Source organism: Oncorhynchus gorbuscha, linkage group LG24 (assembly GCF_021184085.1).
Source record: "Oncorhynchus gorbuscha isolate QuinsamMale2020 ecotype Even-year linkage group LG24, OgorEven_v1.0, whole genome shotgun sequence".
In the NCBI taxonomy this organism is placed as follows: domain Eukaryota; kingdom Metazoa; phylum Chordata; class Actinopteri; order Salmoniformes; family Salmonidae; genus Oncorhynchus; species Oncorhynchus gorbuscha.
The window spans coordinates 30,457,949-30,476,173 of record NC_060196.1 but is presented as its reverse complement, the minus strand read 5'-3'; the positions used below and the strand labels follow the sequence as shown (position 1 = coordinate 30,476,173).

General features: G+C 43.1%; 1 protein-coding gene and 1 long non-coding RNA gene across 3 annotated transcripts in view; one reads left to right on the top strand and one right to left on the bottom strand.

Moving 5' to 3' along the window:
• Nucleotides 1-9,041, bottom strand: part of LOC124011996 (cyclic AMP-dependent transcription factor ATF-6 beta-like) — an 18,958-nt gene extending 9,917 nt beyond the window's left edge. The window contains exons 1-9 of one of the 2 annotated variants that reach the window (XM_046325321.1): nt 8,719-9,041; nt 7,017-7,096; nt 3,162-3,243; nt 2,865-2,924; nt 2,684-2,766; nt 2,310-2,490; nt 1,975-2,139; nt 1,485-1,681; nt 1,034-1,213 (exon numbers count right to left, since the gene is read on the bottom strand). In XM_046325321.1, coding sequence (XP_046181277.1) covers nt 1,034-1,213; nt 1,485-1,681; nt 1,975-2,139; nt 2,310-2,490; nt 2,684-2,766; nt 2,865-2,924; nt 3,162-3,243; nt 7,017-7,096; nt 8,719-8,791 — 1,101 coding nt within the window. In that variant the 5' untranslated portion in view covers nt 8,792-9,041. The remainder of the gene's footprint in view (nt 1-1,033; nt 1,214-1,484; nt 1,682-1,974; nt 2,140-2,309; nt 2,491-2,683; nt 2,767-2,864; nt 2,925-3,161; nt 3,244-7,016; nt 7,097-8,718) is intronic. The other variant, XM_046325322.1, reaches the window with a different exon arrangement.
• Nucleotides 9,042-14,462: 5,421 nt separating this feature from the next.
• LOC124012016 lies at nt 14,463-17,685 on the top strand. Its single transcript, XR_006834637.1, has 5 exons — nt 14,463-15,266; nt 15,508-15,549; nt 15,671-15,712; nt 16,038-16,089; nt 16,221-17,685. It is a non-coding gene; the product is annotated as an uncharacterized LOC124012016 (long non-coding RNA).
• Nucleotides 17,686-18,225: the final 540 nt, after the last annotated feature.

The window sequence follows — 18,225 nt, the reverse complement described above, 5'->3', positions numbered from 1 at the left end:
ACTACCTCTCCTTTCTCCCTTCCCCTGTACTGTCTTCCCTCCCTCCTCTCTCCTAACCCTCCCCTTCATTCTCCCCCTGTACCTCCGCCACTACCTCTCCTTTCTCCCTTCCCCTGTACCGTCTTCCCTCCCTCCTCTCTCCTAACCCTCCCCTTCATTCTCCCCCTGTACCTCCGCCACTAACTCTCCTTTCTCCCTTCCCCTGTACTGTCTTCCCTCCCTCCCCTCTCTCCTACCCCCCCCCCCTTCATTCTCCTTCTGTACCTCCGCCACTACCTCTCCTTTCTCCCTTCCCCTGTACCGTCTTCCCTCCCTCCTCTCTCCTAACCCTCCCCTTCATTCTCCCCCTGTACCTCCGCCACTACCTCTCCTTTCTCCCTTCCCCTGTACCGTCTTCCCTCTCCCCTCTCTCCTACCCCTCTCCTTCATTCTCCCCCTGTACCTCCGCCACTACCTCTCCTTTCTCCCTTCCCCTGTACCGTCTTCCCTCCCACTCCTCTCTCCTACCCCCCCCTTCATTCTCCTCCTGTATCTCCGCCACTACCTCTCCTTTCTCCCTTCTCCTGTACAGTCTTCCCTCTCCCCTACCCCTCTCCTTCATTCTCCTCCTGTACCTCCGCCACTACCTCTCCTTTCTCCCTTCCCCTGTACCGTCTTCCCTCCCACTCCTCTCTCCTACCCCCCCCCCCTTCATTCTCCTCCCGTATCTCCGCCACTACCTCTCCTTTCTCCCTTCTCCTGTACAGTCTTCCCTCTCCCCTACCCCTCTCCTTCATTCTCCTCCTGTATCTCCGCCACTACCTCTCCTTTCTCCCTTCTCCTGTACCGTCTTCCCTCTCCCCTACCCCTCTCCTTCATTCTCCCCCTGTACCTCCGCCACTACCTCTCCTTTCTCCCTTCCCCTGTACCGTCTTCCCTCCCCTCTCTCCTAACCCTCCCCTTCATTCTCCCCCTGTACCTCCGCCACTACCTCTCCTTTCTCTTTTCCCCTGTACAGTCTTCCCTCCCTCCTCTCTCTCCATCCCTCCTGTACCTCTTTCCCGGCAAGCCTCTCCCTCAGGGCCTGGTTCTCCCTGCGGAGGTGCTCGTTCTCCTGCTGCACCTCCCTCAGCTGGCCCTCCAGGTTCTGCAGGTACTCCTTCTTCTTCTTGCGTGACTGGCACGCCGACTCCCGGTTCTTGATCATCCGCTGCTGCCTCTTCATCACCTTCATCTGAGACCCGGTCGGAGGGGAGAACGCATGGCAGTTAATCACGGCAGAAGTGGGCGTGTGATCTGACAGTGAAGCCCCTCTCCCTCTCACCCCCCCCCCCTTTAAGATTTAGATGCACTATTGTAAAGTGACTGTTCCGCTGGATGTCATAAGGTGAATGCACCAATTTGTAAGTCGCTCTGGATAAGAGCGTCTGCTAAATGACTTAAATGTAAATGTAAGCCCGGGGTAAGGCAAAGGTTGAAGTAGAGCGTGAAAGAGAACTACTCACTGACTGACTGACATGCGACTGACAGACACTCACATCCATGCCGTTGCAGTTGCTCCCTGGCAGAGAGGACGCCGGGACTATGGGTTTGCTGGGGAATGGGGCCGTGGGGCTATGGCAGTGAGGCATGGTGGGGGAGGCGGGCTCCATTTTGACGATGGCCGGCGCGGACCCCAGACAGACTGACTGGGAAAGCACCACTAAGAGAGGGAAAAGAAGGTGACATCACTCAGCTATTACGTAACATATTATGCCATGGTTTCTTAGACAGCCAAATACCCAGAATACCAGTAATAAATTACATTTCTAATCAACAAATCACAGAAATAGACATGTATAGGTATTGTGGCGATTTGAGCATGCACGCCCACAGAGATACATAAAATAACTTGGAATTCAACGCTCCCCTTTAATTAACCTCAGCGATTCACCAAACGGTAAGCCTGGAATAAGGTCATGTGTGAAAAATGGTTAGTCTGGTCCCAGGACTCACCAGGCCTGCTCTGGTCCCTGCTAGGCAGGCTGTGCAGTATGAGGGCCTTGGCTGGACTGGGAGCCTGGGGGACGGAGAGAGCCGCTACACACACAGGCCTGGGTTGGATGAGAGGCTTACTGCTCAGGATGGTACTGGCTTTGATCGTGGCCGCAGTGAGGTGGACTGGAGGGAGAGCGAGAACATGACATGCACTATGAAAATGTCTGCCAAGAACAAAGTCAAGGGCATTAGCACACAAAGCACATCATATTAAACATGAAGCGTACTCTCGTGGCTGAAGTCTTTCCTGTGCAACACATCAAATAGCTGGACGTCACTGTAGAAACGAGTACCTGTGGCCTGTGTGTCCATGCCGTTGTGGGTTGATGTTTGGTGTTGCTGAGGCGGCAGTTTGGACTGTGGTCGGGCCAGTTGTGCAGAGGCCACCGTGACTTCACATGTGCCAAGTGGCGGTGCCAGCACATCTCCAAACATATAAGGAGGCGTAGGCGGGTTCTCTCCTTTCACTGGGATCTGAATGGTAGAAAGAGAGATGTGCAAGAAATGTTAAAAACAGGCTTCACACTTTGGTTACTTCTGAAATACTCGGACGAGGCTCTGTTGTCACTGAAAATGTGCACTTCGTGTACATTGCATCTCAAGAGTCTCTAAACCGTGATGCATCAATATCGTAGTGCGATGTGGAAGCTGATCTGTCTGGACTGACCTGTGAGTCTGGGAGTGAGGTCAGGGAGCAGTCGGAGGCCAGCGAGGAGGCAGGGGAGGGAGGCTCCGCCTTCACCCGGAACACTGGAACAGCACACACAAATGATACAAAAAGGACACAGTGAATAATTCACATTCAACCATAAGACAAACACATGCACAATAGCCAAAGAGGGACTTACACATGTCCACTGGCAAAGGCTGCGTTATCGTCATTTCATCTTTCAGTACGGGAATGTCCCCTTAAGAGAGTGTGAGGAAGGCAGAGCAGAGAGAGAGCGGCAGGGAGAAAGGTTTTAAAAGTACACCACAACCGACGCTGCGCTACAATGACACTTTACTGATAAACTGAAGTGACGTTGCTATTTTACTTCATTGGCCTTCTATAGTAGTAATAACATGTCTACTACCACAACGAATGCTTTTAAAAAGGAAAACCTCTCCTTATGCTTCCTGCCACACTTTATTAATCTCTGCACCTGTGAGAAGGTTGTCGTCCAGGTGTCTCCATGGTGACGTGGGATTGTCGGGATCAAGGGTCAGCACGAGATCGTTGTCAAACTGCGAGGAGAGAGAGAGAGGAAGCGGAGGGCAGAATTAGGCCATCGTCTGGATTAGTCAGTAGGTCAGCAGGGGGTGCGCCATTGGTTGCCCCAACAGGGAAATCAGCCCCATTATCGGCCGGCCCGTCTCAGGCTCACTCAAGTTACCTTAACTTTGGCATCACACACTGAACTCTCACGACTGCTAGGTAGTGTGTAACACTGCCTGGTTTATACTTATACTGCCAGCACTAGCCGACTACAACCAGGTTACTCAACCCTGCACCTTAGAGGCTGCTGCCCCATATACATAGACATGGAATGGTCACTGGTCACTTTAATAATGTTTACATAACGCTTTACTCATTTCATATGTACAGTTGAAGTCGGAAGTAAACATACACCTTAGCCAAATACACTTAAACTCAGTTTCACAATTCCTGACATTTAATCCTAGTAAAAATTCCGTCTTGGGTCAGTTAGGATCACCACTTTATTTTAAGAATGTGAAATGTCAGAATAATAGTAGAGAGAATGATTTATTTCAGATTTGATTTCTTTCATCACATTCCCAGTGGGTCAGAGGTTAACATACACTCAATTAGTATTTGGTAGCATTGCCTTTAAATAGTTTAACTTAGGTCAAACGATTTGGGTAGCCTTCCATAAGCTTCCCACAATAAGTTGGGTGAATTTTGGCCCATTCCTCCTGACAGAGCTGGTGCAACTGAGTCAGGTTTGTAGGCCTCCTTGCTCGCATACGCTTTTTCAGTTCTGCCCACAAATATTCCATAGGATTAGAGGTCACTCAAATACCTTGACTTTGTTATCCTTAAGCCATTTTGCCACAACTTTGGAAGTATACTTGGGGTCATTGTCCATTTGGAAAACCCATTTCCAACCAAGCTTTAAACTTCCTGACTGATGTCTTGAGATGTTGCTTCAATATATCCACATAAAATTCCTCCCTCATGAAGCCATCTATTTTGTGAAGTGCACCAGTCCCTCCTGCAGCAAAGCACCCCCACAACATGATGCTGCCACCCCCGTGCTTCACGGTTGGGATGGTGTTCTTCGGCTTGCAATCCTCCCCCTTTTTCCTCCAAAGATAACGATTGTCATTATGGCCAAACAGTTATATTTTTTGTTTCATCAGACCAGAGGACATTTCTCCAAAGTATGATCTTTGTTCCCACGTGCAGTTGCAAACCACAGTCTGGCATTTTTATGGCGATTTTGGAGCAGTGGCTTCTTCCTTGCTGAGCGGCCTTTCAGGTTATGTCGATATAAGACTCGTTTTACTGTGGATATAGATACTTTTTTACCGGTTTCCTCCAGCATCTTCACACGTTCCTTTGCTGTTGTTCTGTGATTGATTTGCACTTTTCACACCAAAGTACATTCATCTCTAGGAGACAGAACGCCTCTCCTTCCTGAGCGGTATGACGGCTGCTTGGTCCCATGGTGTTTATACTTGCGTACTATTGTTTGTACAGATGAACGTGGTACCTTCAGGAGTTTGGAAATGGCTCCCAAGACTAAACCAGACTTGTGGAGGTCTACAATTGTTTTTCTGAAGTCTTGGCTGATTTCTTTTGATTTTCCCATGATGTCAAGCAAAGAGGCACTGAGTTTGAAGGTAGGCCTTGAAATACATCCACAGGTACACCTCCAATTGACTCAAATGATGTCAATAAGCATATCAGAAGCTTCTAAAGCCATGACATCATTTTCTGGAATTTTCCAAGCTGTTTAAAGGCACAGTCATCTTAGTGTATGTAAACTTCTGACCCACTGGAATTGTGATACAGTGAATTATAAGTGTTATAATCGGTCTGTAAACAATTGTTGGGAAAATGACTTGTGTCATGCACAAAGTAGATGTCCTGACCGACTTGCCAAAATTATAGTTTGTTAAAACATTTATGGAGTGGTTGAAAAACTAGTTTTAATGACGCCAACCTAAGTGTATGTGAACTTCCGACTTCAACTGTATACATTGTATTGTATTCTACTGTATTTTAGTCAATGCCATTCCAGCATTGCTCGTCCTAATATTGATATATTCTTAATTCCACTCTTTACCTTTAGATTCCTGTATATTGTTGTGAATTGTTGGATACTACAGCAATGTTGGAGCTAGGAACACAAGTATTGACATCTGCTAAATATGTGTATGGGACGAATAAAATGTTATTTTATTTTGATGAAGGAAGAATGAGCAGATTGCCACACTATTGCACACTGTATTTTATTTTACTAGGCAAGTCAGTTCTAAGGACAAATTCTTAATTTACAATGACACCGTACCGGGGAACAGATCAGGGAACGGTTCACCTTGCTCAGGGGCAGAACAACAGATTTTTGTTTTACCTTGTCAGCTCGGGGATTCAATCCAGCAACCTTTGAGTTACTGGCCCAACGCTCTAACCACTAGGCTACCTGTAGGTGATGTAGATTGGAATAGGGATGGACATGAGTAATCGAGTCCTCAAAACAGGCGTCAAAAGTCTCTCTTTAACCCGACTAAAGATCACTTTGGTTGACAGTCAAACTATTTTGTGGAACGTGCTTTGTGGCTGCCTGAATGAGCAAAAAAAAACGTTTGTCCCTATTTTACATATTTATTTTGTCGTCTTGGAGACAACGTTCATTTGCTTTGACTCTCCTGTTCCATTTCTACATGTGCATTTGTGGGACACAACAAAAAAAGGAACCAAGCATCAGTTCTTCTCCTTGAATTAATCTTCCCTTCTGAGTCTCACTCACTAAACCGTGTTCCGTCCACTCCCTCTACACACGCGTGCTAAGAGTGCACGCAAGCTCCCGTTAGGCCTACAGAAACAAATGCCTATAAAAACATATCTAACTGATGGGATACACAAGCTACATTCCTTGCTAAATGACAACAGTTTTAAAAACTAATTGTGTTCTGTCTGTGAGTTGATTGATGTAGGGAAATAGGTGCTTCAACGACGAGCTGCAGGTTTGGAATGATTGCGTCCCGTCCATTTCCCGCTTAGGCTACTTTGCGAACTGCTAATGCGAACTGCTAAGTTCCACACTGAAAAGAAAAAAGACAAAGAGCGAATTTTCAGAATCTTAAGAACAGGCCTACTCACTAAACAGATCTTGTGGTGGTAATTCATCTCCATGCAGTTTTCAACGTAGAATTCTTTAATTCATTTAGAAACATTCCAAAAGGCGAAATAAAACTAAATCGAACATCTGTATATCGATGACAGATTTTTGTTTGTAACCCTCAGAAAATTGTCTTTCAACTCGCCAAATTGAGCCCCGTTTCAAATGATTACTCTGAGAATAACTATTCCAGACGCGATATGGGAAATAAAAAAAAAGTGTCTTGTCTGCTAAATTAACAAAACAAGGCTCTACCATTACACAATCATAGGCTTCAACAAGCAAGTGCCACCGCTAAGGTGTGAAGATTGTGTTCCACAATATAACAGTTACAATAAATGAATCTTAAATGACACTTGTTTTTATATATAGATAAATGCACACATATTTATTTCCCGTGTGGGCCTTGTGTTCTAAAATAGACCCCCTCCCCCATTGGAGTACTCAACAACAACAAAAAGCGAGAGCACTAACTGTCAAAACATTTCAAGTGCCCATTCCTGGAATAGGCCCCATGTTGAGTAGACAGGAAATTAGGTCTAAATCATTGACAGCTTTGAATTAACTTCATCGTGGTGATACAACATGTGTAGTACAGTGGTCAGATAATACAGTCAGGATCTGTGAGCAGAAAATCTCTTTGTCCGTTACCGATGTTTCATATTTCAGTCCTCTCGTGTACTCTCCGTCCTCTCCCTCCTCCATGCTCTCACACTGGTACAGACAGGCATCTGAGACAGACAGACCAATTAGTTAGCACTGTAGGAACATGATTATGCACATGGACAGACATGCAAGTTGCTCGAGTATCAGTTGCTATAGCGGTTGTAAGTAAAGCCTTATCACTATACCACAGTGACCCCTTGTCGCCATGGTTTCCCATGCCTTATTTGGTTTGACAAGGGCTTGAAACACGACTCTGACCTTTGAGCTAAAACAAGAAGAGGGATCTACTACTAAATGATGGTTGTGATCATAAACACACCTAAAAATTAGCTCGAGGTTTGGTGCTTTTCTACACCCATTTTAAATTCAAAGCAGCTTCAATTCACAGGAGTCCAGTTAGGTTTTTCCGGCTTTACAAATTGAGTGAAATCTAAGCAATGGAGGGGAAGCTGGCTTAAAATACATGAGATGGGAGGTTTTCTGCCCTGAGGTGACCCACCTTCAATAGCAGAGGGATCGGTAACCAACCTGCTCAGTGCTGAGAATGGTTGCCCCCATTACTGTTGAATTTGAATTAGCCAAGTGTTAGCTACTCATGATAATAGTAGACCCCCATTAACTAGAGGGACAACTTATGGTCTTGCCTACATTATCGTGGGACGTTTTTTCTTTTCTTGAAAGAATGCTTTTCGTTTTCCACAACTAGTTTTGATTCACACTGCAGGCCTGACTAGTTAAATGCTGTCCATCACAAATAGTACATGTAAAATGTAATCAAGTTCAGTGATCACAGGAAGTTCACAGTTTACAGATTGCGTGAGACATTAAAAAAAAAAACTTTATTTAACTAACTTTAGAACAAATTCTTTTTTTCAATGACGGCCTAGGAAAAGTGGGTTAACTGCCTTGTTCAAGGGCAGAACGACAGATTTTGTACCTTGTCAGCTCGGGGATATGAACTTGCAACCTTTCAGTTACTAGTCCAATGCTCCAACCACTAGGCTACCCTGCCGCCCCAGACAACGACACTTAAGTCTGCAAACTTCAGCATATAAAAGCAATGATCAGGGAGTCAGTAAAAGGGTAAGGTCTGTATCTAAAATACAGTGCCATACAATGAAAGCAAGCAAATCTGTCAGATGCAAATGCTATTGATTTAAAAAAGGGCCCGAGATACCCAGGTGTCGCAAAAAGCCAGCTTGGTTTTCAGTCTTTAGATAGGCTGAGGCCTATGGTTTATTCAACATATTACATACATTTTAAATTCAGGTATTTGGGATCGATGGTCTTTTCAGATAGCCTTCATTTTATGGAAAACGAAAGCTTGCAGAGTACAAGCTTTTCTCACACTAATACCAAAAGGCTTTTTATAACTAAAGTTAACACTCCTATATGTGCTAATAGTGACATATCCGGTTTGCTGCCCAGTGCACTTATAGCTAGACATTGGCGCACACACCCACGCAAGAAACCCAACGACAACCAACTTTAACATTATGATTTTTCGTAATTTGTTGTCAGGGTCAACCTAGTAAGGTTAGGAAATTAAAGATGCATAGTCAATTTCACGCGTTCGTTATCAGCTAAAGTCGCGTTAGCTAGCTGATCATTTTAGCTACCGAAAGCATCCATGCTGCCCAGGTGGTAAACATGCATTACAGTACCATTTATTATCTCTCTCACTTACCCCAATCCTCGCTTGTCAGAAGGTTATCAGCGAAGAAACGACTATCCAAATCAGATAGTAAATCCGTAGTCATAGCCACAAGGCGTGTGTTAATTAGAGGGAGTGTGGACAATCACCGATCGATTATATTAAAAAATATAAATCCGCGAATTCGATTTACCGCGAATGATGTTCAGTTGGCGATTGGGTCCATCGAAGTACAAAAGACAATTATAATTTCTTACGCGAAACATTAGATTTTGTATTTATTTTGTTTCATAATATCCACTCGGTCCACAGAACCATCTCGCATATGACGACATCCAAACAAGAAACGAAATTTCCGCAAAAAGCCCGCCCATTTTCAATACAAGATCCAATCAAAGCAAGGATTTGTTAGATTGATTCTTCAGTCGCCCTATCCAATAATATTATTACTATTAAGACAGAGTAGACCGTCGTAGTGAGGTTTATAAGGTGATTCGGCCCAATCGCACGTCAGAATTTTGAGTGACGTTGAAGATCTTCAATGGTAGACATGTAATTTGGCATTCCTTTCAAAGGACATGCTCTAAAAATCAATCACGTGTTCAACAATAAGAAACATTTCATTTGAACACATAGTTGATAGCTAGCTAAAGTTGTCTCTTTCCTAAATTAGCCATGGATGGAGATAGGGTTTTGGACTTGTGGTTTTAGTTGATTCTCCGTACTGGCCAATGATTATAACGGGGAATCTGACCCAACCATACATTCCTACATTGTGCCCCTTGCCTGAGAGGATGGAAGTTCAATATGTATCTAGATGTGGTAAGCCAGTGTAAACTAGCTAACGTTACCCATGAAATGAAGTTTTTAGCCAGGTAGCAAGACAACCAACTTAAAGCGTGTACTGTATGACAGTGATAGACCGTTTAGTCAACATGAGATAAAGGATCATGGCATTGGCTTGAGTGAGTCATGTTTTTTCTACAAACAAATCAGAACCATGGACAACCACATCATATTTAGCTTACATTGATTGGACTCGTTTTTGGTATATTTTAGTTGTCACTGCATAAGACTACGCATAGGTGATTTGATGTTGAAATGGTGCTGGAATAGTGGAGGCAGTAACTGTTTTTGTAACTCTCCATGGTTCTAAATCCATAGTTGTTTAGTGGTCTGAAAATGGCGGAAGCATTAACTTGATTGACCATGCTGTAGGTCATGTAACTGTCTGTTAACGTGCCATATGCTTTGTGGATTTCACCTGTGTGGTTGAACTTATTATGCAGCACTGTCTTCTTATTGTCTCTGCCTAAGGCCCACAGTGCATTTGGAAAGTATGCAGACCTCTTGACCTTTGCCACATTTTGTTGCGTTACCCTTATTCTAAAATGGATTCAATTGTTCCCCCCTCAACTACACACAATACCCCATAATGACAAAGCAATTAAAATAAAATAATTAAAAGATATTGCATTTAACATAAGTATTCAGACCCTTTACTCAGTACTTTGTTGAAACACCTTTGGCAGCGATTAAAGCCTAGAGTCTTCTTGGGTATGATGCTACAAGCTTGGCACACCTGTATTTTAGGAGTTTTTCCCATTCTTCTCTGCAGATCCTCTCAAGCTCTGTCAGGTTGCATGTGGAGCGCTGCACAGCTATTTTCAGGTCTCTCCAGAGATGTTTGATTTGGCTCTGGCTGGGCCACTCAAGGACATTAAGAAACTTGTCCCGTAGCCATCTCTGCATTGTCTTGGCTGTGTGCTTAGGGTCGGTGTCCTGTTGGAAGGTGAACCTCTGCCCCAGTCAGGTATTTGGGGCTCTGGAGCAGGTTTTCATCAAGGTTCTCTTTGTACTTTGCTCTGTTCATCTTTCCCCTCAATCCTGACTAGTCTCCCAGTCCCAGCCGTCCAGCAATAGGAAGAGTCTTGGTGGTTCCAAACTATTTAAGAATGATGGCGGCCACTGTGTTCTTCAAATAAAAAAATGTAATCAAACGTTATTTGTCACGTGCCGAATACAACAACTGTAGACCTTACCGTGAAATGCTTACTTACAAGCCCTTAACCAACTGTGCAGTTCAAGAAGAGTTAAGAAAATATTGACCAAATAAACAAGTAAAAAATAATAAAAAGTAACACAATAAAATAACAATAACAAGGCTATATACAGGGGGTACCGGTACAGAGTCAGTGTGCGGGGGTGCAGGTTAGTTGAGGTAATTTGTACATTTACATTTACATTTAAGTCATTTAGCAGGTAGGTAGGGGTGAAGTGACTATGCATAGATAATAAACAGCAAGTACCGGCAGTGTACAAAACAAATTGAAGGGTAGGGGTGTCAATATGTATAGTCTGGTGGCCATTTGATTAATTGTTCAGCAGTCCAATGGCTTGGGGGTAGAAGCTGTTAAGGAGACTTTTGGTCCTAGACTTGGCGCTCTGGTACCACTTGCTGTGCGGTAGCAGAGAAAACAGTCTGACTTGGATGACTGGAGTCTCTGACAATTTTATGGGCTTTCTACTGACACCGCCTATTATATAGGTCCTGGATGGCAGGAAGCTTGGCCCCAGTGATGTACTGGGCCGTATGCACTACCCTCTGTAGCGCCTTACGATCAGATGCCGAGCAGTTGCCATACCAGGCAGTGATGCAACCGGTCAGGATGCTCTCAATGGTGCAGCTGTAGAACTTTTTGAGGATCTGGGGACCCATGCCAAATCTTTTCAGTCCCTTGAGGGGAAAAAGGTTTTGCCATGCCCTCTTCACGACTGTCTTGGTGTGTTTGGACCATGACAGTTTGTTGGTGATGTGGACACCAAGGACCTTGAAACTCTCGACCCACTCCACTACAGCCCCGTCGATGTTAATGAGGGCCTGTTCGTCCCGCCTTTTCCTGTAGTCCACGATCAGCTCCTTTGTCTTGCTCACGTTGAGGGAGAGGTTGTTGTCCTGGACCCACACTGCCAGTTCTCTGACCTCCCTATAGTCTCATCATTGTCGGTGATCCGGCCTACCACTGTTGTGTCGTCAGCAAACTTAATGATGGTGTTGGAGTTGTGTTTGGCCACAGTTGTGGGTGAACAGGGAGTACAGGAGGGGACTAAGTACATACCCCTGATGGGCCCTCGTGTTGAGGATCAGCGTGGCGGATGTGTTGTTACTTACCCTTACCACCTGGGGGCGGCCCATCAGGAAGTCCAGGATCCAGTTGCAGAGGGAGGTGTTTAGTCCCAGGGTCCTTATCTTAATGATGAGCTTCATGGGCACTATGGTGTTGAACACCTTTTCAACATGTAGCATTTCACTATCCCTCGGTTGACAAGAAACCGTCACTAGTCGTGGTGGCTCTACTACCATTGCATCTTCCCCGACACTCGTTCCTTCCAATCTTCTCACTGCCTCCAGATAAGAGACATGCTGGACGCTCCTTACCCTTGCCACCTCATTCACCTCCACCATAACAGAGAGACTCTTCATCAAAGAACAGTAGCAAGGATGAAGTGAAATATTTTCCGTCCACCGTACAGGTCAGTCACCGTGAACCAACCACTTTATTTCTTGCTCCACACCAGAAATAACCCCTTTGATAGGCGCCCTGCTACGAAAATCCATGCAGGAAACATTCCACTTCAATAACTTTTTGAGTCTTAACACACACTTCTTCTGCTCTGCAGACACACAAATCAAAAACCACTTCTGTGACTCTCACCAACTCACACTTTCTTCCAACACATCCCAGATATTCCTGGATATGTTAAACAGATTTCCCAAGTAGCATTGATCCTAAACCCTGACTGGTGGTTTCTTTTTTCCAACATAGCTTCACTTCTCCTGGCTTTACTTCTCCCTTTGCCACTTGTAAACCCACCAATTCTCACTTTCTGTACCTTTAGCTTCACTCGACTCACTAGCAGTTTCAATCAAAACCTCAGTTTCCGCCATTTCCGTCTACAACCAATGCCTAAGTCTCCCGCTCCAACAAAGAGCCATTTTCCTTTCTCTGACATGCACTGTCAACTGTGGGACCTTATATAGACAGGTGTGTGCCTTTCCAAATAATGTCCAATCAATTGAATTTACCACAGGTCGACTAGAATTAAGTTGTACAAACATCTTACGGACAATGAATGGGAACAGGATGCACCCGAGCTCAATTTCGAGTCTCATAGCAATGGGTCTGAATACTTATGTAAATAAGGTATTTCAGTTCCTGTTTTTGCTTTGTCATTAATGAGGAAAACATTTTTTAAATCAATTTTAGGATAAGGCTGTGCCATAACAAAATGTGGAAAAAGTCAAGGGGTCTGAATACTGTATGCACTGTATATATCAAGTTCGCAAGGCATATGAACTAAAAGGTTATAATGCAAACGACGCAATTATCACAACACAAGTTGTAACATTGCTTTTCTTTCTGGCTTGGCTTCCCCAGTGATTTTACCCACGCACCGCAACTGTCCTTGAAATAAATTATATTAAAAGGATGAATGACTTTTAACAAGTATCAAATCTGATTTCATTCATCACATGCTTCGTTTGAAACAGATGTAGACTAACAGTGAAATGCTTACTTGCGGGCCCTTCCCAACAATGTAAATAGAAAAGGAAATAACACGTAATAATACAAGCTATAATAAATACACAATGAGTGATAACTTGATTAAATACAGGGGTACCATTACCGAGTCGATGTGCAGGAGTACGAGGTAATTCAGGTAGATGCAGTTGAAGTCAGAAGTTTACATACACTTAGGTTGGAGTCATTAAAACTCGTTTTTCAACGACTCCACAAATTTCTTGTTAACAAACTATAGGAAAAGATTTAACTTCCTGACTGATGTCTTGAGATGTTGCTTCAATATATCCACAGAATTTTCCTCCCTCATGAAGTCATCTATTTTGTGAAGTGCACCAGTCCCTCCTGCAGCAAAGGCACCCCCACAAAATGATGCTGCCACCCCCGTGCTTCACGGTTGGGATGGTGTTCTTTGGCTTGCAAGCCTCCCTCTTTTTCCTCCAAACATAACAATGGTCATTATGGATAAACAGTTATATTTTTGTTTCATCAGACCAGAGGACAATTCTCCAAAAAGTTCAATCTTTGTCCCCATGTGCAAAGAATAGTCTGGCTTTTTAATGGCAGTTTTGGAGCATTGGCTTCTTCCTTACTTAGCGATCTTTCTGGTTATGTCAATATAGGACTCGTTTTACTGTGGATATAGATACTTTTGTACCTGTTTCCTCCAGCATCTTCACAAGGTCCTTTGCTGTTGTTCTGGGATTGATTTGCACTTTTCGTACCAAAGGACGTTCATCTCTAGGAGACAGAACACGTCTTCTTCCTGAGCGGTATGATGGCTGCGTGGTCCCATGGTGTTTATACTTGCATACTATTGTTTGTACAGATGAATGTGGTACCTTCAGGCGTTTGGAAATTGCTCCCAAGTATGAACCAGACTTGTGGAGGTCTACAATTGTTTTTCTGAGGTCTTGGCTGATTTCTTTTGATTTTCCCATGATGTCAAGCAAGGAGGCACTAAGTTTGAAGGTAGGCCTTGAAATACATCCACAGGTACACCTCCAATTGACTCAAATTATGTCAATTAGCCTATCAGAAGCTTTTAAAGCCATGACATCATTTTCTGGAATTTTCCAAGCTGTTTAAAGGCACAGTCAACTTAGTGTATGTAAACTTCTGACCCACTGGAATTGTGATACAGTGAATTATAAGTGAAATGATCTGTAAACAATTTTTGGAAAAATTACCTGTGTCATGCACTTAGTAGATGTCCTGACCGACTTGACAAAACTATAGTTTGTTAACAAGAAATTTGTGGAGTGGTTGAAAAACAAGTAAGGTATAAAGGGACTATCCTCTCAGTCATATGTTAGGTAATGGTCCAGCCAGGGTATATGAGGTCATCTTCTGAATGGAATGTAGGTACCTCGTATCTGAAAAGTCTTAATCTGAAAAGTTTTCATTTGAAAACAGGGTTCCTACCAAATGTGTTCCTGACATGGATGTAATGTTTTTTGTTGTCTGGCGCCCTCCACTGTATGAAGTAGGCTAAGTAGGTTACTGTATGTCCAAATTCACAGATAAGTCACTCTCAGAACCATCTCTGGTATGTTTCGAGAGCATATCCAAATGCACAAAACTAGTAGAAAGTATTTACTACTGTCATCATTCTAATAGCATTGTTTGGAAAGTCACTCTGCACGGGTCCCACCTGGTTCAGATCTGTACTCACAGAGATCATTAAATGTGGCCGAGCCCTAGTGTGAATGGCCTCTTATTTGCCAATCAATCTGGCAGAACCCTATTGCTGCCCTGTACAGTATCTAGAAAAGCCAAGCAGAGAAAGACTATCTTCAAGAAAGATAGTCATGCGAAACAGGAACCCATTTCGACTCTGTTAAAAAATGGAACCGTGGAAAGGGAGAGGGAGGACCCACAGAACAGGTTTTTCCTTTGATGAAGATGGAGCCCTGCAGAACCTCAATCTGCATCCTGGGGACTCTGGAGAGAACCTGTGTAATGGGGAAACGGCAGCTAAAGTAACAGTGTTGACAGGTAAGAGCTTTCCAAATAGCATTTTATCTATTTAATTGTCCGTGTTTTATTTTAACAGTGACATTTTCATTTAATTAAAAGATCGGGCTCAACAATCAACTTCATCACTTCCTAGTAAAAAGCAGTGAGAGAAAGCGTTGGGGGAACCACACTTTAGAGACCCTTCTAATGCCATTCCCCTTTCATTTCAAATGCCATGCTTATGCCTGACTTGATTATTAATTTATTTTTGCAAACCCAGATCACCTCAAAATCCAGAGTACCACTGCTGTTATGAAAACAGGTAACACACAGCAACACTATGCAATTCTTATCACAAGTATACAAATAACACCAAAATCTAGGGTTTTAACTTTGTGCTGTGAAAGTAAATTCTATGACCTATATTCTTCACCTATTTTCAGATGTTGTTGGGAGAGAGAACAAAGAGACAGGCCCTACAAATGGTAGGTTGTCCATGGACTTTCAGACACAAATTATATTGACAAAAAATTATTTCAAATCGTGGTTTTTGCTCTTTGTGGTGAAACTAAAATGGCAGTGTGTGTTGGTCAAAATTGAGGGTCTTGAAAAACAAGAACATAAGTGCCACCCAGCTTTATGTTTGTCGTTAGCAACCCTCCGTAAAACTCTGTTACATTATGTACCTCTGATGTTGTTTGTACAAGCATTAGGTCCATATTAAGATATTAAGATATTATGTGATTGGCCTATGTGGTCATGCAACAACCTTTTTACAAACATGTGGCATGATTGCTGTATTTCCTATAGTGACAGGACACAAGCAGGAAGGAGCTCCAGACTAGGTGCTTGTCAAATCTAGGTAAAGAACACTGTCTAATTGTTTGCTAACAGAAAAGTCCCAAAAGTAGGATTTGTGTAAAATGTGTGCATTCTCCCAACAAGTATTGCTCTCATTGAAAACAAATGATTGTTTTATATTTTGTCTTATAGGGTCTGAGATCACACAGGGTGATGGGGAAGGAGTGAGTACAAATGAATACGTCTCACTGTAAACTGAAAGTATTGCTGAAATGAATGTTTGTGTCTCAGGGCCCTTCTCATGTGGAAGACACTGAGGTTAATTTTGCATCTCTGGGTCGGCAGAACTGGAGGGAAAGATTGAGGGTACAGGGAGACCTGCATCACGTCATCGAATCCGCTGTGGTCACTGCTAGACCAGCATTCCAGGGTTTGAAGAGAATAACTCATTGATTAACCACACAGTTCATATTTGACTAGTGTTGCACAGGTGACATCTTCCTGGGCCAATCCTTGCACTTCCTGAGCAGTGGGGCGGGCCTTACCAGTGTGCTTCAGACTGCCATATTGCAGACCCACTTCCTGTGGAAAACATATCCATCATGATTAGAGATTAAATATTACCATCATGCCATCCAAACCTCAGGCGTACATTTACAGTTAGATAAGGTTTAGTCCTAACTGTTATGACTCAATCATTTACAGAAGTACTTTTACCTTGAGACTTGAATTCCTGTTCACACAGGTGTTGCACAAACATGTTGTTTTACCTGAAAGAGGGAACAATTTAGTTTTAAAGGGGCAATCTGCAGTTCAAACAATAAGAAAAAGGTAACCCCACCACTGCTTTGGTAAATAGGTGAGCAATGGGTCTGGAGAGATGGAACCACTCTCAAATTCATAGGCAGAGCTACGGATGCAAGGACTGACCATCCATGAGATCAAATTATAGTTTTAATTGTGTTTTGAGGACATACAGTGTTTGTTACAATTACAGTGTTTATAAACATGGGAGTTAAACAATCTTATATTTGGAGTTTTGATGGGGGTAAGACAGTTGAACTAAGCTCATGAGGCATTTATATGTGATGTTCTTCAAGAATCAATGGGTACAAATTATTATTATTAATTTGAAAGTCAACTAATTGTATGTATCAACTGCAGATTCGCAATAGACTAACTCTGGTTTTGGAGCATACTGTCTCTTTAAGTAAACTTGTCAAACTTCAGATACGCTCAGAGTATGAACTGTTTGATTGTGTTTACATTTACCATTCAACCATAACAAGAATGGGGATTACCAAGATTTGTACATTATCTTTCTATGTTTACAATACACTGTCTTACTTGCTTTTCTTGTCACTGTAACAGAAAGTGAATGTACAGTTAAAATGACACTCCAAGGCAAGGTCTATGTACAGAAAGTGAATGTACAGTTAAAATGACACTCCAAGGCAAGGTCTATGTACAGAAAGTGAATGTACAGTTAAAATGACACTCCAAGGCAAGGTCTATGTACAGAAAGTGAATGTACAGTTAAAATGACATTCCAAGGCAAGGTCTATGTACAGAAAGTGAATGTACAGTTAAAATGACACTCCAAGGCAAGGTCTATGTACAGAAAGTGAATGTACAGTTAAAATGACACTCCAAGGCAAGGTCTATGTACAGAAAGTGAATGTACAGTTAAAATGACACTCCAAGGCAAGTGTGGAAGGACCACTAGAGGGCAGGCTGGGCTCATGGATAGTAGCCCAACAAAGCATGGGAGACCAGGTAACCAGAGTCAATTAAGCACAGCTGAAGGTACTAATGAGATACTCTCCTTCCCCTATAAGAGAGAGAATGGAACCAACAGAGAAGGGGAAACTATCTCTGGAAGATGGCTACCGAGAGAGAGAAGCTGTGCTGAAAGAACCAGGAAGATGGTGACAAACCCATGATTTATGTTTGTTGTAGTTTAAAGATTATCCTATTGTGTTCTTGTTTCATCTGGAGAAGAAGATGTGTTTTTTTCCTTGGAAGATTTTTCATTGATTATGTTAATGTTTTTGTTGACAAAATACCCTCAATAGAGAACCGTGTTCAATCAGAAAAACCTACTCCTGACTCGTTTATTCCACCTTCCCGCTTTAGAGTGACGCCTAATTACTTGGTACGCTCACATTGGTGGAGGATGCGGGCATTAGGTGGACGA